The 22,358-nt window shown below is 38.4% G+C and overlaps 1 protein-coding gene across 3 annotated transcripts in view; it reads right to left on the minus strand.

Annotated features, from left to right (window-relative positions):
- Nucleotides 1–661: 661 nt before the first annotated feature.
- The window catches only part of ksr1b (kinase suppressor of ras 1b), a 33,477-nt gene continuing 11,780 nt past the window's right edge, over nucleotides 662–22,358 (minus strand). Inside the window, exons 1-17 of one of the 3 annotated variants that reach the window (XM_079482060.1) lie at nucleotides 19,406–19,580; nucleotides 16,538–16,685; nucleotides 16,023–16,437; nucleotides 9,488–9,645; nucleotides 9,329–9,398; nucleotides 9,149–9,232; nucleotides 9,008–9,069; nucleotides 8,813–8,925; nucleotides 8,498–8,666; nucleotides 7,086–7,128; nucleotides 6,004–6,064; nucleotides 5,361–5,770; nucleotides 5,134–5,224; nucleotides 4,764–4,897; nucleotides 4,538–4,669; nucleotides 4,237–4,378; nucleotides 662–2,911 (exon numbers count right to left, since the gene is read on the minus strand). In XM_079482060.1, coding sequence (XP_079338186.1) covers nucleotides 2,765–2,911; nucleotides 4,237–4,378; nucleotides 4,538–4,669; nucleotides 4,764–4,897; nucleotides 5,134–5,224; nucleotides 5,361–5,770; nucleotides 6,004–6,064; nucleotides 7,086–7,128; nucleotides 8,498–8,666; nucleotides 8,813–8,925; nucleotides 9,008–9,069; nucleotides 9,149–9,232; nucleotides 9,329–9,398; nucleotides 9,488–9,645; nucleotides 16,023–16,437; nucleotides 16,538–16,685; nucleotides 19,406–19,408 — 2,382 coding nt within the window. In that variant the 5' untranslated portion in view covers nucleotides 19,409–19,580 and the 3' untranslated portion in view covers nucleotides 662–2,764. Of the gene's footprint in view, nucleotides 2,912–4,236; nucleotides 4,379–4,537; nucleotides 4,670–4,763; nucleotides 4,898–5,133; nucleotides 5,225–5,360; nucleotides 5,771–6,003; nucleotides 6,065–7,085; nucleotides 7,129–8,497; nucleotides 8,667–8,812; nucleotides 8,926–9,007; nucleotides 9,070–9,148; nucleotides 9,233–9,328; nucleotides 9,399–9,487; nucleotides 9,646–16,022; nucleotides 16,438–16,537; nucleotides 16,686–19,405; nucleotides 19,581–22,358 lie in introns of those variants that run through there. The other 2 variants (XM_079482061.1, XM_079482059.1) reach the window with 2 other exon arrangements.

Here is a 22,358-nt window from a genome sequence, read left to right on the forward strand (position 1 = left end):
ATACAAATTAAATAAGGAAGTCTATTCATTTCTCAAGTTATGTTTTTGTTGACATTTTTATGTTTTAATTATTAAATTGATTCTTCATTTAATTTCTAATTGGCACTCCCGGTCTCCATAATGAACAACAAAACCAAGTAAAAATGTTTTTGGTTAAAAATGATAAGACTGAGTTTTTAGTTCTGGAGCTTCAAAAACCCACTTCCTGTTTGTCTGTGGTCTTCCGTAAGGCCCACCAACATGTGAGGTCTATTAAAAAAAGAAGAAACCCAAGAATGAATTTGTTTGGATAAACACAGAGGACGATATTTGCAAGAATGCTTGTAACCAAACAGTTCTTCAACAGAACTGTTTGCCTTCCTACATTCTTCAAAATATCTTATTATTAAAAATATATTTTTCCTACTACAATGTGGTTCAAGAACAGTTTGGTTACAAGCATTCTTCCAAATATCTTTCTCTGTGTTCATCAGAACAAAGAAATTTATACAGATTTAGAACAACTCGAAGGTGAGTAAATGAAGACAGAATTGTTATTTTTGGGTGAAGTATCCCATTAACACACATTTTTTGGCAAAAATAATTGTCCTTATAATCAACTTTTTTTAACAAAAATATAAAACATGGAAGGTAACAAATGGAAGCCGATAAGACCTATTCTGTGATACCATGAAAGGGCAAAATAAATATTTGTTTTGTTTTATTGTTTACAGACGAGTAGTCACGATCTTTACAAAAATATGAATCCATACATTACAACCACAATCTCATTCTAGAAATGTACATTTTGCGTTTGCGATACTTTGCATACAAAGAGCTGTACAACAGGAGTAAAGTACCTTCCAAAAAATTGCAGTGAAACATATAAAATTTTGTACAAATCATATAAGAAATTTAGCTGTACAATAAATAAAACAAGTTCTTTATTTAAACGTCTTTGTAATTGTCTGTTATGGAAACTGTCACAGCAATCTTTCACAAAAGGCCTCTCGTTGTTCATAATCACACAATCACCACAACAGCAGTAAATCACCCAAAACTTTCATGCGAACACTCACAGACATACACTTACTCTGACACACACACACACACAAACTCAAAAGAGAGGTAATTGACATTAAAAGTTCCTGAACGTTGTCCTGCTGATCTAGTCAAGATCTAGGCTTGGTAAAACGCACCGGGTTTGTATCTTGTAAATGGTTATAAGTTTTAATTTAATCCTGATTATGAACCAAAATGAACACATTGAAAGTGGCTAGAAAATGTGAATTTACTCAAAATCAGACATCTAGTCACTTTATCTATTGCAATGTGTTGTGGATCCTTTGAATTTTGCTCGTGTCTTTGTGACTTAAAAGTAACCAAAAATAAAAACAATTACCATCATCTACTCATCCTCATGTCATTCCAAACCATAATTAATTTATTTCTTCTGCATAACCGAACGACTTTGGCCCCCATTGACTTCCATTATGTGGACACAAAACCTCAAGACACCCTGAGACATATCAAAATATCTTCTTTTGTGTTCCAGTCATATATAACTTTGGAATGACACACAGGTGAATAAATGATGACATCCTTTTTATTTTTGGCTGAACTATTCCTTATAAGTAGACACCGGTGTAGATACGAATTTGAAAAAACACGACATGCCAAAGTCTACAAACGGAACTAAAGTGCTGAAATCCAAAGTCAACGTTTCATTTACAAACACAATTCAAATTCAATTCCATGTAATGCCAAGAACGAACACCAACATGAATGAAACCTGTTAGACATCCTAAAAAGAGAAAATGAAAAAGAGACTCAGTTGCCTTCTTTGAATGAAGCAGCAATGTTATTGTTAACAGCAGGCGTGTGCAGTCCGTCATATTTGCACGGGTAGGGACAGCGAGAGCGCAGCCCCTGACTGCAGTGTTCACGCAAACAGTGATGATGCCAAGCGCTGCACATTCATCCAATCAGCAAACAGAAAAAGAGAAGACAGCAAGTCCAGAGTTAAAGATAGAGCAACGTGGACAATGGAGAGCATTGGAGATGTGGAAAGGTTTTGAGTGAAGATGACAAAGGTTGTGACATCAGTGCAGTGACAGGAACAGGAGATGTGTCACCACAGTTTTGACCAATCCCAGCAGAGACAGACACAGAAACAGGGACAAAACATAGACATTATTCTAAACGTTCTGCATCTAATTTACGCTTATCTTTTATTTAATAATTATATTACATTACCCAAAGAGGCCTATAATAAATATTTTTCCATTTACTTGCTTAAAATAATTTCACAGTCTATGCATTGAGACTATAAGGAACCCATGATGGATCTCGGGCCACATATGGCCATATGAACCTCCTGAAAGTGTAACAGCAAAACTACATTTAAGATACAACTACAATAAGACCATGCCCAGATCCTTTCATTTTTCAAAAGATAAATAAGAACATTCTCTACAGATCATATCACATTTATGTGTTCACTCATTCACATTTAGTCAAAAACATTCAGATCATCAACACCCAACGCTTTCGCAAGCCACTTACTCTAAAGTAAGAAATAACATTTGACTGATCAAAAGACACAGCACCCGTTCTGATCATTCCTTGCGTCCTTACGACACACATTAAAATAAACATCTAATCGTGTACATTTTAAGATTAAACGGCTCAGAATTAAAAAAGGCGAATGTCAGCTCAAACCAAAGCAAACGGTTAGTCTCCTCTAGCTAGTTTTCTTCTCTCTGCACCATGTCAGCGTTCCCAACTAGGATACATACTCCTCAGACTTCCAGAAGTGTCCGGGGTGTGAGAGCCTGCGGTTGAGTTTGGGAAGTCTCTCTAGTAAATCTGACAACTGAGTGAATGTAGGTCTGTCCTCCACCTGGTACGACCAGCAGGCTGACAGGATCTCCTACACGATGTAAAGACAATGATCACATTAAACCCTAAATAGGATTTGACGTTTGTTTACTGTGAAATTACACTATTAAGGTCATCTATTTACCATACCATAAAGTACAAATAAACCATAAATCAATGTGTCATGACCATGACAGAAAATTTACGTGTAACCCTGACCTGGCATCGAATTATAAATAATTTAAATAATAGGATTGCAGAAAAGTTTTTTTTTACTTCCCAGAGTTTGTCACAAATGTGACAAATGTATATAAAACAATTGCACAACGTAATGAGATTAATGTTATTCTAAATGTATGTAGATTAAATCAATTATAAAATATAAATGATGAAAATGTTAAAAACAGTTTAATCCTGATAACTATTTAATTTAATTTACACAGAAACAAATAAGCACCAGATGTGTCTTTAAACTGGTGTGGGTGGAGCAGCATATCTGATGTTATAATTATAAAACATATACCCATTCCATGGCACTGCAAGATTAAAACAAAACCATTGATACTGATTATTGCCCTTGATGTCGTCATCCTGATTATTACTTTCAGATATTAGAATACATGAAAGCGTTTTACATGCTTCAAAACAACATGAAAAGCGTTTATGAATCCTTTTATTACTGCTTTATTGCTGTTTTGATTCTTAAGCATCACAAAGTGTAATTCAAATGGGTAATGTATAAAAAACAAAGAACATTTAACATCGCAAAAACATTCAAAAGCTTCTCTACATAATGAATGTCTTTCTTACATCGTTTCTGTACGCGGTTTTTAATGAAACATTTTGTGAGCGTGGCGCACTTCAGCACAGCTCTTCTTCACCGGTTAATCATTTAAACGCCTCTGATTGGTCAGTATTTTCATACGATGAACTTGATTGGCTGTAATGCTCAAAGCTGAAGCAGAGCAAAACATTGTCTTAACATTCGTTCATTTTCACCTCATCTTATTCAGATTGCGATTGTCGAAGTTAGTTTTATTATGCAGGGACCCTTTGTCCCCTTTTATTTTGAATTTGGAGGGCAGTTTTGTTCACCTTCTTGGCATTTCTTTTCAAATCCTCTGTTAATTTCCGACCCTGATGTAAACAACGGATGTTGCTTATCTTTTAATAGAGCCTAAGATTAACTTTAGCCTTGGATTTAGGATTCCTAAACATTTTCATTGTTAAGGAATCCTAAACCCCATGGCTAGAGTAAAACTTATTTAAAATGCGATGCTTCATTCATGTGTTTGAATCAGACGTGTTTGACGTCAAGTCAAAAATCGTTAAAAACATATTTGTTGAATTGCTATAGAGCATCTGAACAGGACTCACCGTGACCTCCTTGCCCAGGCTGGTGCCTCTCTGGGCCAGTAACCCTTTAATGCTTTCTCCGCTTCCTAGCAACCAAATCAAAGCTTCAGCCGGCTGGTTGGTGATGGGCCAGTCTTTGGCTTGAAGTTCATACCATATAGTGCTGAAACAGATACACATTTTCAATGAATCGACGCAATTTGAAACCAATCCAAGTATTCAACTTAAGACATTTTACAGTGTACAATCCAGATCTTTAGTTGTATTTAAAACAAAAAGCAAACAACACCACTTCAAAAAGAACAGAGAGGTGTTTTTTTACCCAAAGGCATAAACATCAGCAGCATTCGAAAATGGCAAATAGTCTTCATGTTTTCCTGGTCTCATCTTCTGCACAATCTCAGGCGCCAAATAATAGATCCATCCTCGTGGAAGTTTCAGATCATTCTCTCGCCTGCACACACACATTAATGTAGATTTGCATTATACTCGAGAGAAATCTGATACAGCAAATTGTTGTGATAAGTAAATAAATGCATGTGCTCCACCTGTCCTCTTGCACCACACCCGACATCCCAAACAGACCAAAATCGGTGATGACCACTTTGTTTGAATCGTAAAACACGTTTTTCGACTTCAAGTCCTTGTGCACGATTCCCTTTGCGTGGAGGTAGCCCATTCCCTGTTCAAAACCAAATAAATATAAATGAATACGTTGTATTTTACAGCTGTGGATATTGAATATAATAAAAATAAAACTAATTGGAGCATGAAAAGTGGGTTTTTGTTGTATAGGAGGAGGGAATGAAATCTCTGATGGCTTGATGACATGGGAAAACAACAGTAGTCGTATATACCATGTAGTGAATATAAAAAGGGAAAATATACCCCACGTTGATCAACAGACACGCTCCTTACCTTTACGATTTCCTGAGCGATTTGCCTTATCTTGTTGATGTCAAGTTTTGAGTCTCTGACAACAGAGTACAGCGTCCGGCCTTTACAAAAACTACAACAGAATGACATAAATAGATAAAAAACAATAATAAAATAAGTAATTAGATAGTAAAAATAGACTGTTGTCACTGTCCATTTTACACGTAAACACAACATTATAGTCATTTTAAAAAGGAAAGAAAGTGTACCTTGTGATGATGGCCAGATGTGGTGGGTTCATGCAGGCCCCCATAAACAGCACCACGTTCTCATGTCGCGTCTGCCGATAGTTCATAACCTCCTTCTTGAAGAGCTTCAGGTGCTTCAGGTTGTTTCCGTCGATCTCTAACAGGCGAATGGCCACCTCTCCGTGCCACCGGCCTCTGCACACCTTCCCCCATCGGCCCTTACCGATGAGCTCTCCCAGCTCGAGCTGCTCAAAGGGTACGTCCCATTCCTGCAGGTATACGCTGGTCTGGCTAGCCTGACGGCTTATGCCGTCCTTCCAGTAGCGTCTGGAGCTTGGCAGATCGTCTAACTCATCGCCTTCGCTTTCATCACCGGATTGCTCGTGGTCCTGACCGTCCTCCTCTGTTTGTTCTTCGTCACATTCCTCATCCTTAAAGCGAAATGCAATACTAAATATTCATTACATTATTGTGTAAGATAATGCGACTCAAAGAACTATCGCATTAAATATGTTATTGCGCAATTCGTGTATGAAAGTAGCCTTTCCAAAATCATTTTTGCTTTGTTTGCAAAGGTCACCACAAGCATGTGACTAAGACTACACATTGTGAAAATACCCACAAAGCATTTTTAATTCACAGCAACTCAAAAAATGTTTCTTACCACAGCTTCACGTTGGCCTGTTAACAACTGACCGATGTGTCCGTCCACCTGCTCTGTGTCTCTACATTGAACAAAAAACAATATAACACTCTGTTGTCTAAGAACCCCATCTAGCAGTACATGCAATGAATATTATATCTAGATCTCAAAAACGTCAAACTGATTATGAAATCGCTTCCAATGTAAGTATGCCTCAACATTATTTCCACATGACTTCGGGTGAATGACCAAAAATATGTGAAGGTACGACAGTAGTTAATGAACACGACCAGAAAGTGTTATTGGTATGCGGAACCAAAACTACTGATATCCTCTCTTCCCTCCAACTTTGCATCCCTAGATGTTGACACTGCCACCGAAACCTTATGCTGGTGAAATCGCTCCACGCTTGCTCAAATTTAAAATTCCTCTGCATGACAAAACGTATTTAATTAATTATTAGCCAATATTTCCTATTTCAACCATGTTCAAACTGCTCCCGTTTTGCTCTGGCCTCCCCATGTTCAGGCAGCACACGTCAATTTTTCCGCACGATTTGTCTCTTTAGATCAAAATACGAATCCTTGTTTACTGAAATCGTATCACCACATTCCTGTTCAAGTTCAACATCCTTATCATCTAGTTTTTTGTCAGGAATTGTGCACCTGTATGACCTGTCGGTTTGCTCTTGGAAATATTTCACGAAATCCATCTCTCCTTCACAACGAACGATTTTTGAAGTGTAAGCTGACAGTTGTGTTAATTGTTGAAGGCACAGGTGAATTCTGGGTGGATTTGTGCATGCCCTAGACTCGTGGTGTGAGCGGTATCGGAGCGGAACCGATTGGATAAAAACCTGCTCCGCACTCCAACTATATTACGCACGATCCGCTCTCATTGGACCCCTCTACTACCGACAGTTACAGACCTGTCTCTCTCTTCTGTGATTACTTGACAGGCACATGAACGAATAAATAAATAAATAAATAACCCTCTCTTTCTCTGTCCCTCTCATGTAAACGTCCTGAGAATTGTTTTAATTGGTCTGGGTGGAAACACTAGAAATACTGATCACATACAAGTATTAAGAGGTTTCATCTTACCCTGTGTTATTAGATCCATCTAGATGTGTGGAACTGGATACCTCTGCCAGAAAAAAAGATTTCATCAGTTTGTGATCAAATAAAGTGAGAACATGAAATGAACATGTAAAAAAACCTGTAAGAAGTGTACCGAATCTTGAATGTGATACAAATGGTTAAGTCCCATTTAAAGGTGGACCAAGTAATTTACACAACACAAATAAAAATAATATGTTTTACATATAAATATATATTCAAAGCGGTTGGCATAAAAAGCGATTTCATTCTACAAACAGTCGTCCAGCAGCATCCCCCTCGCTTTATCTTGATAAACCCACCACGATCAAACCAAGTCATACTGCTATGAAACAAACAAAACCATTACCTAATGCACCATTAAACCTATACAAATGGAAAATATCTGTTTTTAGTTTTCATGTAACATCTGTAGGCACGACACAAAAAGCAAACAAAGAGAGATCAAGGCACAACGTTATAGATGACCAGCAGAGGGCGAACGCACACAGTCTGACAGTGCATCTCAAACTGTTCAGTTCAGCTCCCACAACAAAATTTAAAGCTCGACTTCTGACCAATAAAATATTAAAGAGCATGGCATGCACACAAAAATATTTATATTTGTTGAAATAATAACCAAACTCCAAGAAATATCTAGGTTTTATTGCTTATATTGTTAGCAATAATGTACGCAAGGCTGCCTTGGAAGTTTGTTGAGGGATATTATACTGCAAAATTTTGTTTTTATTTCTTTTGGAAACAAGACAAAAGTCATTTCTCAAATAAAAATGTATTTGAAAAATATCCAATAAGATATCGTACTAGATATAGTATTATTTTAAATGTATCTTAATTGTTAGAATTTTTTATAGATATGAGTACAAGAAATACTAAGAAATTCACTTTTTTTGCAGTGGCCTCCATCCCTCTGGTTGAGAAACATTGCAGAATAAACAACAAACACAAATTGCAGCAAATGCGACAGCTGAGGCATTCAAATATAACGGAGTTGTCCCAGTGACAACAAGGAATGTATAAACCACACCTGATGAGTAAATAAAGAGTTTTGTGGGGTGGAGGCTTGTTAACTCACCGGGGAAGACAAACCTTTGTCTATGCTGAAAGTAGCAGGCAGCTAACAAGTACAAATCATCCGCAACACACAAATAATGAGAAAAGAAAGACTTAGTTACACAAGCAGCCCTAGTTTATCCTGCTAGTTAAGCATTAGCAACTAATCTAAACTACGGCAAATACGATGAAGATGTTAGCATAATACATTAGGGTCAGTTAGGTTTGTAGACATTCATAACAAGCACAGAAGGACAGACAGGAGTGCTAAAGAGCTGCAGTCTGGTATGTCAGAAGTGAGCTTTTATATAACATCCCATTTTACTGGGGTGAACAAGACTGACCTGGGAAGTTAAAGCGAATGTCAACGTGACCCTTAGGGGAGGGGTTGGATGGTGGGGTGGCGCTTGGGGGGTTGCTCTGACCGAAGGGGGCGGGTGAGGAGGGGGTGGAGGACGTGGTGGAGGAGGGGTTACTACTGGAGTCCAGGTGACTGAGTGATGCAGGGTGGTCCTGATGGAAGGTGCAAATAGGAGGTGGTTTGAAAAACAATATATAAAATGAAATATAATACAGTATAGTTTAAAACATCAAAATGGAGATATATTATTTATAAGATATAAAATGTGTCTCCCTGGTTTTTGCGATTCGCTACATACCTTTTTGTTTATTGCCTTAGGTAGCGTTCCAAACTGTTGAGGCTCAGGGAGTCTCTCTATGTGGTTGTTTATACCTGACGGGACTGATTCTGTTCTTCTGATCTTGTTTGATACTAATAGAACAAAATACATTTTAGATCAACAACAGCTAAAGCACAAAACCATGCAAATGTATTACGGTTTGTACCATCTTACACGAATCAAATGATATTCCACACTTTAGGGCTTCTTTGGTACATTTGTTGTGGCACTTTAATCTAAAAAAAAAAAAAAACGTTAAAACAATTGTGAGATACTGGGATGTAATTTTCCAGAAGGATCCTTGTGTTTTCTTACTTGCAATTTTTGCATTTAACACCGAACATCATGTTCTTCTTGCACACCTGGCACACCTGAGACAACCAGGATTTGGTGGAAAACCTTTGAGGGGGAAATGCCGAAAACAATGTCACAGGTTTCAACAAAAGCAGAAAAAGGAGTCCACATGAAAGGATGAAAACGGAAGAAAGTTCATACCTGTGTGTGACTTCAAGATGGATGCCCTTCCTCAAAGTTGCTGGAGAGTTTCCGTGTGTTGCAATGTTGTCTAAAAAAACAACAAAAATAAGAAACTACACAAAATTGCAAATTAATGATTAAATTCTATATTGGATTTCATTTTGAGATAACACTTACTACGTCGACCCACAGGGTCTCCCAGGTGAGTGGGGGTGTTTGGTTGGATGTAGGGGGACCGTGCTGACAGCAGTGGTGACCGTGACAGCGACTCGTCACAGCCATTTACACCACCGTTCACATGCACGTTCAGCAGCGGCTTGTTTTTCTTCACGTTCCTGCAGGGCACACGAGACAAGGCTGCATGTGACATCTTGAATACTAAATTAAATACTGTTGAATTTGCGGTAAGTTGACATTTACACATTTGGCAGACGCTTTTATCCTAGGCAATTTGCGCATTCAGGATATACATTTTTCATGAATGTGTGTGTTGCCGGGGAACTTGAATGCAGTGTGACATGCGACACACAATAGAAAACAGTTTAACTGTCTAGCATGAAACAATGTCCTCATATATACAAGCCCGTAGGCAGGGGGGGTTCGGGTGGTTCGAACGAACCCCCCCTCACTGCCAAAGGTCCAGAATTTAAGTCGTTTTTTTCATGTGATTATTGTCATCATTGTTTTAATCAATGCTTGTGACAAATTTCTGGGTTGCTGTTTCAAATTAATATGATTATTATTGCAGGACGCGTGTGTGTGCGCAGACAGAGAGAGTTCTCGCAATACACTTTTCAAAGCAACGTGAAGAAGCATCGCCTCTGAATGATGCGGGGGGAGGTGTTATATATATATATATGAATCTAGCCCGCCCACAGATTTGGACCGGCCCTCTGAACAATGCCTTATAGTGTGTTCACACCAAACGCGAATGAAGCGTTAAGCGAGAGTGATTTACATGTTAAGTCAATGCAAAGATGCGATGACCTTGCGGAGCGATTCGCGCGAATGACGCGAGTTGAAAAATCGGAACTTTGGCGAAAATTCAGAGGCATAATAAATACATTTCTAATCAAAATTAAATCTCCACAATAATTCAAGTAGTACCTCCGGCCCATGTAATTTTCCGTTACAAACCAACCCGGCCCCCCATTAAAGACAGGGAGAATTATGTGGCCCTTGCAGAAAAAAGTTTGGGAACCCCTGGTCTACAATATAATAGCCATATAAACGTAGCGTGATTATAATAATAAAACATAGCAAAGAGGCATTGACAGAGAGTCAAGAAATGATGATGAGAAGAATTATTATTAATATTTCAGTAAAGTTCATTAAATCTATTCTGTTGTTAGTGTGGTCTTTAAACTTATGAACTGTGTATGGACTGACAAAGTGTTACATGAGGAAGCAATTTGACAACAATGCAATAAATATTTTAGGTGCATCAAAAAGCGTGCTGGTTAAGATACCAGCAGACAAGCTAATCCAGCAGAAATTAGTGCATAAAAGGTCACCAAAATGAAGTATTTGAACCTGATAATTAAATACAAAAGGAGGAGAAAAACTGCAAAAAGGTCCACTTTTTGAAAAAAAAGAACCTCCCCTTTCAATAGGCTGGCTACGGATCTGATATAAGAGACTACATGTAATTTGTACAAAAACGGATCTATTAATAACATTTTTGTTTACATAATGTAAAATATACACTCTGAGAAATCGAACAAATAAATTGTACGTGTGTCCTATGGTGTGACATAGGGAAATTTAGAAAAGAAACTGTCAATATCACATCGTCTATTATTATTATTAATATTTATCATATAAAAAAGCATAAGAGATGATCTCTCTTAGATTATACAACATTTTTGCAGTCACACCATAGGAAAAATTGCTTATTAGTCTGTAAAATACCCATTTACAGAACATAAAATAGCCTATACGCCTTAACTTCATATACACATACAGACTATAAAATCTTCAACCAAAAACCTACAGAATTAAAGTCTATTATTTACAGGAAAAATTCATTTTCATATCACAACAAGAAGTCAATAAACACGCATCAAAATTGCCTTCATTTCCTGACCACATTTTTTTTATGTGACCTATAATCCAAAAATTTGGTAGAAAATGCAGACATGCACTTTCATTGGCAAAGGGTTTGCGCAATTCTACACGCTTTATCAAGTTCATTACTGGATCATAGAAATAGAGGATGAGTGGGAAAGATCAAGTGCCGGAAGCCAGCGAGTCGGAGACCTGACCTCAGCTTCATGCCGACGGAAAAAACTGAGAATACGGGAAGGCTCTGCCCCCCTCCAAAACCTTATGAACATTATGTTGAAGAGAACAAGATGGTTTTCTCAAAGAAGCCACATTAATAATCTTCTGTACCTGCAGGGCATAAAGCTTTGGAAACTGTTGTTGAGTTAAGCAACATATTATTAAAAAAAGCTAATGTTGTACAATTTGTTACTGACAATTTGCTGGCTTTCCAGACTCATGCAATAGAAGATCATAAAAATATAAAAATAAAGGTTTGTGTTTGACTTTATGCATCTACAGTAACATGAAAATCATTACAGTAAATATAAACAATTTAAATTGTTAAACGAATATTTAACTATTTCTATTCATTGTCTGCCAAATGTTAAAACATGTACTGCTGTTAAAAGTAACACCCTCCAGATGGACCGTTCCCTTCCCATCACTGCGGTGCATAACTGCATGACTGAACAATGCCATACAGACTGTTTCGAAGAATCTGACATCATCTTCACAGTATTAGGTTGTGTTAGGAAGGAAACATGAGACCGAAAGCAGGTCCAAATGGATGAACATCTCATTTACAGGGACAGTTCACCCAAAAATTAAGATTCTGTCATCAATTACTCATTCTCTTGTCATTCCTGCATTACTTTCTTTCTTCTGCAGAACACAAAATAAGTTATTTTGGAGAAAGTTCTTGCTTATTACCTATAAAGTCCTACATGGTTTAGCACCTCAACACTTGAGTGAACTTCTCTCGTATTACGTCCTTTACATGTACTATATGGAGGGATTTTTCAGTCACAATATGAACTAAAAGTCTATGAAAAACATGTGCGCACTAATGTGAAATCCATACCAATACATATGTTAGTAATGCATGCATGTACACTTTTTCACGCATACATATAAACTCGATGCGTGCAAACAAACCTAAACAACACTTGCACATACATACAATCTCTAGTACACACACATCTATAAAACACTCGCACATACATACAAACTCAACTTGCACAAGCAAGTAAAGGACTAATGAACGTCAATGCTATTATCGCTCTCAGTGTTAGATGTGTTTTGCGCACATTGAGCGTATATGTATGTGCGAGAATTGTATAGACGTGTGTGCAGAGTTTATATGTATGTGCGAGTGTTTTATAGATGTGTGTGTGCTAGAGATTGTATGTATGTGCGAGTGTTGTTTAGATTTGTTTGTAGGCATCGAGTTTATATGTATGCATGAAAAAGTGTACATGCATGCATTACTAACATATGTATGGATTTCACATTAGTGTGCACATGTTTTTCATATGTGTTTGCTTGAACATCCAATACTATACATGTATATGTGAGCAATGTATATGTGTGTATGCACGCTTTTATATATGTATTCATAAGCGCAGTTTGATTTAAACCCTATACGGCGCCTCATATCCTCCCTCCAGCCACTCACTCGCTCTGTAGCACTGGGAGCTGCTGTCCATAAGGTGCCTTTGCGCACCAGCCATTTCAAACCCATCCTCCAGTATTTGGACCACGCCTCCTAATTTGCATACACTCCTCAATCCTCAAATGCCCAATCCTAAATCCCCAAATCCTCAATTCTAAATGGCTAAATGATTAAATGCCCAATCCTACATACAAAATACCCAATCCTATATACCAAATGCCAATCCTATATACCAAATGCCAATCCTATATACCAAATGCCCAATCCTATATACCAAATGCCAATCCTATATACCAAATGCCAATCCTATATACCAAATGCCCAATCCTATATACCAAATGCCAATCCTATATACCAAATGCCCAATCCTATATACCAAATGCCAATCCTATATACCAAATGCCCAATCCTATATACCAAATGCCAATCCTATATACCAAATGCCAATCCTATATACCAAATGCCCAATCCTATATACCAAATGCCAATCCTATATACCAAATGCCAATCCTATATACCAAATGCCCAATCCTATATACCAAATGCCCAATCCTATATACCAAATTCATTTTCAACTTGGACTTTTAGTTCCAAATTTAGCCTTTTAGTTTTGGTTTAAAACTTTCAGTTTTAGACTTTTAGTTTATATTGTGACTGAAAAATCCCTCCATAGTACTAAGCTCTCAGGCGTCCAGTCAGTTGGTAAACCCTAGAATTTCAAAATCAAGTGCAGGTGGCAGATCCTTTTTTCTATCTAGCGCCTAAACTTTGGAACAGTCTTCCCCGCACTGTCCGGGAGGCAGACACACTCCGTCAGTTTAAATCTAGACTAAAGACGCATCTTTTTAATCTAGCATACACTACACAACCATAATTTAAATACTCTGAAGGTTTGGGGTGCACTAGTTAGATCAAAAGGAACCAGGAACACTTCCAATAACAACCGATGCATTTGTTGCATCAAAGAGTGCAGAACAGTACTCTACTCTCAGCCAGTCTTGTCTCATTGTTCAAAGGTTACCAGAGCGGGCAGGACGCAGTTCATACCCAGACCTGACAAAAGCTGAGATGATAGAGCTGGATAGAGGACCTGGCAACTTGACCTGTCTTCAATATAAAACTTCAGCTGCTATTAGATTATTAATGATAATCTTAAATTGATTTTTTTTTATTTTGCCACTGTCAAGCTTGTGCAGAGGCTGCAGCTTTTGCCAGAGGGGAACAGTGTTGCCAATTTAGCGCCTTTGTCATTATATTTAGCGAGTATTCAGGCCCCTCTAGCGACACATTTTCAAAAAAGCGACTAGCGACAAATCTAACGACTTTTTCTGATGTTATTGGAGACTTTTGGAGACTCTCTGACGTGAAAGCACATATCGTTCTTAATCTTCACAGCGAGCAGCGGGTCCTGCCGTGAGCCGCCCGCCCGCACCAAAGCACTCACAGAGATGTTCACCCCTCCGCGTCCAGACTGCAAATGATCGCGCGCATGTGCAGAAAGCCGCCGCTGGCTGAATTCAGCATGAGACATAAAATGTTCTTTGTCTAAACTAATTAAATCACTGCACAAAAATAAATTTCCTTTTTTATGACTCACACAACCTCAGTCACTTTACTCTCGTCCACTGTGTGTGTGCCTCTCTGTGACATAAGCTAAATTAGCTTGCTAGCTCATCATGTCTCAGTCAAAATTTTGTTAATCTAGATTGTGTAAGCATTTAGTTTTTTAATGTTATGGTTAAAAAGTTTCATATTTTACTGTGACTTGTTGTAGGCTCCTAAGTAAACCATAAGGTTAAAAACCAAACATAAGAAAAAAATGTTATGGTTAAAAATGTTCATGTTTTACTATGTCTTGTTGTAGGTTAAAAACCAAGCCAAAATAAAAAACAAATGTCTCTTTTGTGTCACTTTTACCAGTCCCAAGCCCGGATAAAGTAGGAAAATCCTCTCTCCTACAGCGTCCATCACAATTACATGCACAATGCACATGGTTAATTATGCAAAGTATGTGATGACATCATTTGGCGACTTCTAGCGACTTTTAGGACAGCCAATAGCTACTTTCCTTACTGAGGAGTTGGCAACACTGGAGGGGAACTGGAATCCCCTGGTTAGGCCTGGTTTCCATCTGAGGTTTTTTTTCCTCCAAAGGAGATTTGGGTCCTCGCCACCGTTTACATACTGTTTTGCACTGTTTGCCTGGCCGGGGGGGCTGCTAGAGTTTTATAGTTTTATTTCATTAACACTGCATATAGGAATTTATAGTCTGTTTAATATTTGACCTGTGTTTCTCTCTCCTTATCTTGGGTGTGTGGTTCTAGGTAATGGCCCCTGTGCATGTGTGCGCGTCTGTCTGTGTGCGCATTTGTATGTGTGTCTGTGTGTGTTAGTGCGTGTTGTGTGGAGTGTTTTGTGTGTGGGTTTGTCTGAACAGGTGTGTCTGTCTTCTGTGTTTTCACCATGTTTTGACTAATAACATTATATGTTCTGCTTATAGTCAATATGTTTTCTGTACAGCTGCTTTGTAACAATACAAATTGTAAAAAGCGCTATATAAATAAAGTTGACTTGACTTGAAAGTTGGTAAAACCGAACAGCGCTGGCACTCATTCACTTCTATTGTATGGACACAAAACTAATGCAAGTCAAACGGTGCCAGTTACCAACATCCTTCAAAATATTTTCTTTTGTGTTCTGAGGAAGAAAGAAAGTCATACAAGTAGAGTAAATGATGGTGGAAATGTCATTTTTGGGTGAAGTATCACTTTAAGAGAAGAAATTGGTTCATGTGGAAATCTTTCATGTACTGAATTTTATGTGCAAATGTTCACTCTATTGTTCCTCCCAAAAAGAGACACAACCCGGTCCATCAAGTACTCTGACCAAAGGTGAGACTTTTATATAATAAATATTTCATTCTATATAAAACACCTATTTTCCCCTGAAGTATCACATGAAAATTCACACTCGTGGAGAAAATACCGCACTTACATGTTGGGTGTAAGGTCGTCTATCTGGTTTGCCAGCTGGGTCTGGCTCTTGCTCCGGGTAATGTTGGGCAGAAGGTTAAGGAGCTTGCGGGAGGGTGGTGGTGGGGTTCGTGGGGTCTTTAGCTTGCTGTACCATTTCTGCAGCGGGGTGACCGGAGGGGTGGCCGGCAGGTCAGAGTAGCTGTGTGTCTGGGTGGATGTAAAAGGGTCCGTCAGCCCATCGCAGCGGGTGTGGACGACCACAGGAAAGTCATAAGAGGGAAGGGAGGACACAGAGACGCAGGAACGAGGGGTGGGCAAGGCATAAGGGCTGAGAGGGGGTTGACTGATTGGGTTGGGACTGTAAGGTCGGGCCTGATTGTCACGTTGAGCGGGTTCTGCTATCCATGGGATACCTTCTTTCTTATGCCCTCCTCCTGGAAAAGAAACATTAACAGTTTATTTCAAATGAGCAATAAGCCTACAGTATAGTTGAGAACACCTGAAGAGCAGACAGAAAGAGGGGTCAATAGTGACCTGTGTCAGTAGCGCTCTTCAGACAGGAGAGGGCAGTGGTGATACGAGAGCACTCCTCACTGGTGGAGCCCAGACGCTTCATGGTCTCTTCAACCTTAGCGGTAGACATCTGGAGGAGAGCATCCAGAGAAAGTTTCACAGGGACCGCCTGAGAAAACAGAAAAAAGTTTATGATACAAGAACGGTCTATAAAAGAAGCATGGATGTTTCCAAAATGTTGTGCATTGACAGCTAAAGTTGGGCCATATAACACACATTGTTATCTACAGATGTATATTTGGACATGTCATGCAAATGTCAACCTTATCGTGAATTGAAGGTTTTTTGACTGATTTTTGATTGACTACTTTTGATTTGATTGATCTTCCTTTATGTTCAACAGGACAAAGACATTTATACAGGTTTGGAAGGTGGGTAAATGATGACAAAGGTTTCTTGGGTAAACTATCCCTATGATGCCTCAATATAAAATAAGCAAAAGCTTCATGTCACATTGATAAAATACAGATTATCAGTATTAGCCTTAAATTTGCAGAATCGTGACAACAAAACCATGATTCAAACAAAGGAGTGACATCAGCCATCATTTGCATATTATACTTTTCAATTCCATGATAAAAGACGCCCCATATCAACAGAATAGACTATATACAGTATATGGACTGGGTGGGAATCCAATCTGACAAACTAGCGAAAGGCTCTTTTGACAAGCTTAAACAGAACAAAGTGATCGTTTCACACACATGAGCACAAAGCCTGTACACCTGTACCTGTGTGGACCTCCCATACACGTATGCATTTGACAGATGCTTTTTTTGCACATGCCACTTCAAAAAGCTTAGTGTGGAGTTTGTTTTGTAATCACAAATTGAACTTGTGTTCCTTTAGTTCAGAAAAGCATTGAGTTAGCACCACAAATGTTATGGGTTAGGAACAAAAGTACAGCTTGAATAAGTCACTTTGAATAAAAGCATCTGCCAAATGCATGAATGTAAATGAGGCAGACGAAAGCACGCTCTTGCTTTCCTGGAATCCCCCTGCCGACACTGCTGGCATCCCATGGTATCCGAGAAAGGTCCAGATGATCCTTCCCTGTCCACCCCTGTATTTGATTCCTCCACCCAACAACATTCCTCCGCTCTTTGGCGTCTCCCTGCAGTTTTCCAATTCTCCCTCTAAACACACACACGCATACATACATTCTCACTCGCATGACTGAGAAACTGCCTGGCAACAGGTGTGGTTGTGGTGATTGTAGTCTCCATAAGTGGTTAGATAACAGGACACATGAGAATCATCATTGACAAGATCAGATGAGGAAATGAGAATCTATTTGGGGTGTATGTGACCCATTTGCAGGGTCTTCAGGGTATTGAGGGTAAAAGTGTGATATGGAGTTAAAGGGACTAAGAGTGCTGTAGCTATAGTAGTGGACTGGGTCAGCAGTTCTTGGCCACCATTGACTACCATAGTAGGAAAAAGGGCTTTATAAATGTATTTGTTCTGTTGAAAACAAAAGACAACATTTTGAAGAATGTAGGAAAGCAAACATTTCTGGGGCACTTTTGACCATCATTGTCATTTTTCCTACTATGGTACTAATGGTAGAAAAGAACAGTTTGGTAACAAACTTTATTCCAAATATATTCTCTGTGTTCATCAGAACAAAGACATTTAAAACTAAATAAAATAAAATGTAATAAATGTCAAAACAGTATAGGTTTGAGAATTATCAATTAATTCATCAATAAAAAGTAAACCGTCATGAAATGATCATGTTAAATCGATGGCAGAGGTCTATGGTCTCCACATTTTGGTAAACATGTGCGTCTGTGGGAAACAAGGAAAACCACAACAATGCCCATCACAAACAAGTCAAACAGCCTTTTAAAAGGCATGCATGGCACTCGGGGAATGGAAATCTCCCAGAATCCTTGTGAACACTTCCTTTCTGGAAAAGTGCCACTGAGATCAGCATTAAAAACACAGCGGCTTTCGCGAACACATCTCTACAAACATCACAAAAAGAACAAGGAAATATCAACATAAACCATGTCTAAAATCCTTAAAAGCCATTTGTCCAATACATTTATTTGTTTTTTATTTGATAATTCAGGAACCACAAGCACGAAACGATACAAGAACTACACCTGCATAACAAGGGAGTTTAACACAACTGTTGCTTTTTTTCAATACATCGGAGTTAATAAGTACAGTATGTGAATTACGGTGTTAAAATAGGCAAGCCAGGGCAGGAGCAGGTGAAATTACACATACCGATACCAAGGTGATGTCTGGACATGCCTCCTACCTGAGTTTATAAGCTGATGTAACACAGGGAGTGATGCTTCAAACATATACCTAACAACACACAGCTTGTGTACAAGGCTTCCATACAAACAAACACACACACACACACACTCCCAACCCCTGCAATACAAGCACCGGGAAAGTTCCTTTGACAAATCATTAATCAGAAACAAGTGTTAACAGCGATGATCTGCAGTTTCTCCCCATCTTTCAATACAGTTTCACATGAAACTACAACCAAATGCTTCGTATCAAATAAATAAATCTACGAATAAAACTCTGAAAATACAAAACCTACTGACCCACAAACCTCTATTTGTGGAATTTAAATGCGAAATCTCCAAAAAGCAACAGGAGAGATATTTCCTTCTCTATGTCTATGTTTAAACATAGTGTTCGATTTCTGCCTTTTCTTCGTTGACTTCTAGCGACTCTATGACCACAGAAGCATTAAGCCCAACTTGCATGCAGGCAGGAAACCAACAAACTCCAAAAAAAAGAGAAAACAGTTGACACAAAGTTTAAAATGGAGAAACGAAGCCGTCAAGAAGACCATACCATGACAGACTGAGCACTGAAGTCGTCCTAAATCTCATATCACAGAAATAAAGAATGTTGAATCTCCCCTCAGAAGTCAAACACACTGTGGGAGCTGCACCCTTCCAAACCAAACTTCCCCTCTCCAACCCACCACGTCCCTCCTCCCTTTCCCCGCTGTTCCTCCCTCTATCTCTTTTTCCTTCCTGTGAACATGCCTGGGAAGTCTCGGTGCGCCTCTGGACACTCCTCCTGAAGGCACACATGATTCAGGAATCATTACATGAAGAAATTCGGGTTCAAAATATTATAGAACCGTGTGCATTTATGTATATGTTTAAAATCTATTTGCAACGCTGAAATATGTGTATGGGTTTAATGTATATAATCATTTGAATTAATTTCAAGTTCATGTGTCCATGAATACCCGTTTTCGCCTTAAAACAATGATAATCTGTCACTTTAAATGGCATGAAGAGGAAATGACATCATCAGGGTCTTCAAAGGGGCAAGTATAAAAGCTCTACGATCATTTAACTTTCAAAATGTTTTTGTTGATCTCCTCATGAACAATGCAACACAACTGCCTCTTTAAGACCGTTATCTACACATGAGAACAAACGTCAGATGTTTTATGAGATTTTATGAGACTGCAACAGAGATTAATGAGGGTGAGCTTTGTCTTTTTCTTTGACCTGTCAACATGCGTTTTGTGCATGGGTGATTGTCCTGGGTAACGCGACAGGCCACATCAGAAGAACAAAGCAGAGCAAGATCGAGGCAGAGCACAGGAAACAGAGCTCTGGGTTAGATTGTCTGTTTTTTCTTTCCATATCTTTCTCTCCACCATAAGGAAGACCTTGTTCCATTAGATTTACAGGATGTGTGACAAACAAAAAAGAATGACTCAAGCAACTACTCCTCCCTATGACCTTTAGACTTACGATAGCTAACCCATGCCGGCATGTTTTTGGGCTACATAAACCCCAATGTTCCAAACCTGGTTGACTTTATAAAATCATTATATTCCACTCATATCCATTGTCACCTATAAAATGCAACAACATAATCAATTGAATTATAATAATAATGGCTGGTGGTTTATGATTGTTCCTACAAAAACACTAAACTCCCAATGAGCCTTGGAAAAACACATCAGACTGGACACAACAATCCGATAATTCATAGTTATTATACAGAATTATGATTAAGCAAAATTATTTCAAGCTACATTTTATTAGGCCAGTGTTTTTTATAGAATATGGTCTGACAGATATTTTAGATATGATAAGATATGGGTTGATAACTTAAAACCAAAAGTGAAAATAATTTATGAAGTGTTCACTTGCAAAAACAGAACAAAACATTTCGAAAATCATGTTTTTTTATTATCTTATTTTTATTGTGTTAGCTACCTGTATTTTATGCGTTATTACTACTTAATCGAAAACAAAACAACACATCTCAAGTTTAATTGATTTTTTACCACTTATATAATGTTCTTTATTGTTCACTCCAAGTAATATCAATCAAACTTGAGATGTGTTGTTTTGTTTTGATTGATATTTCTTGTAGTGAACAATAAAAAACATTATATAAGTTGTAAAAAATCAATTTAACGGTGTAAACTAACAAAATAAAAACATAAGATAAGATGATTTTCTAAAAGTTTTGTCATGTTTTTGCAAATAAAATCTTCATATGTATATAATTTCATACAAAGTATAATTTAGATACATTGTAGTTAGAAGTTTGACATCATGACCTTTATGATTTTAAAACCAGATCATAATCATATTCTGTATGGCTACGTCTTGCATGTCTGGTTATTATAACTTTGCAAAATATAAACACAAAACGCTGCTTCCAGTATGGTTTCCAGGTAGCTCTATACATCGGGAATCTCTAGTCACGCCTATGAAAAATACGCGCTGAGGAAAATGTTAGGTAATGCAAATCTAAACACACCGGCCCACAGGTGGAACACCACTCCTCGGCTGAGAAAACATTATCAGGGTCGACCCCGTTCCCATCACAGTGTGATATGCCGGGGCCATTAGACTCCCTGCTGTCCTCTCAGAGAGGGGTCGGCCCGCCGTGTGTGTGTCCTGCCACATGCATGCATGCATTCCAGCCCTGTGAATCACACGGTCACAGCCTGGTGTGACGTTAAAGAAGTTAAAGAACGACCTTACGGCGTTAGTGTTTCCCAATTAATGCTGGGTCACAAACTAATGTTCGTGAATTGAATAAAAGCGATATTGAATATGTAATTGACATGCAAATCAAACCAAATTTCCTGACACTATATAGAAGCTAGCAAACATGGAGAGGTGATGACATCATTAAAACCAAAAACTGCACAGGGGAAAAGAAAACAAAGAATACGTTATTATTAATTATTATAAACATTATTTACTTTTCATTATTTTACAGTTTTTGTACTGTGTTGGGTCCCCAAAGTAAATTCTTAAGCAAAACCAACCATACAAGACCACAGGCTCACAAAGGCAAACAGAAACCAACCGTTTTGAGAACGGTACAACAACAGGGCGAGTATTTCCAGACATTCGATTCAAAAGTAGAAGAAAGCTGGAGGACATTTAATAACAAACACATCTCTCAGAGGTCATTCTGTCCTACCTCAATGACCGAAGTGAAGCACACGTCTAATCGGAGGCATGACGCAAAATGACCCCCTCTCGTCCCAACTAGGATAAACTGCCTCTATTTTTACCCTTTTTGTTCTTCAGTCTTGTGTGTTCTGTTTATTTCCCTGTTTGTCTGTTTCCGTGTCTAATTAAACCAAGCAAGTCTCAGAGTTTGCCGGGTGGTCATGAATGTGGTTCTGTTCGGCTCAGCTTTGTGTGTATGACAGAGAGACGAGAAGACGAGGCAGACTCGCTTTGGAAGGGTAAAAATAGACTGGCGGGAGAGTTGACGCAGTAGCTGACGCTGCACATTCTGAGCTCTG

This window comes from Barbatula barbatula (assembly GCF_947034865.1).
Source record: "Barbatula barbatula genome assembly, chromosome: 19".
Classification (NCBI taxonomy): Eukaryota; Metazoa; Chordata; class Actinopteri; order Cypriniformes; family Nemacheilidae; genus Barbatula; species Barbatula barbatula.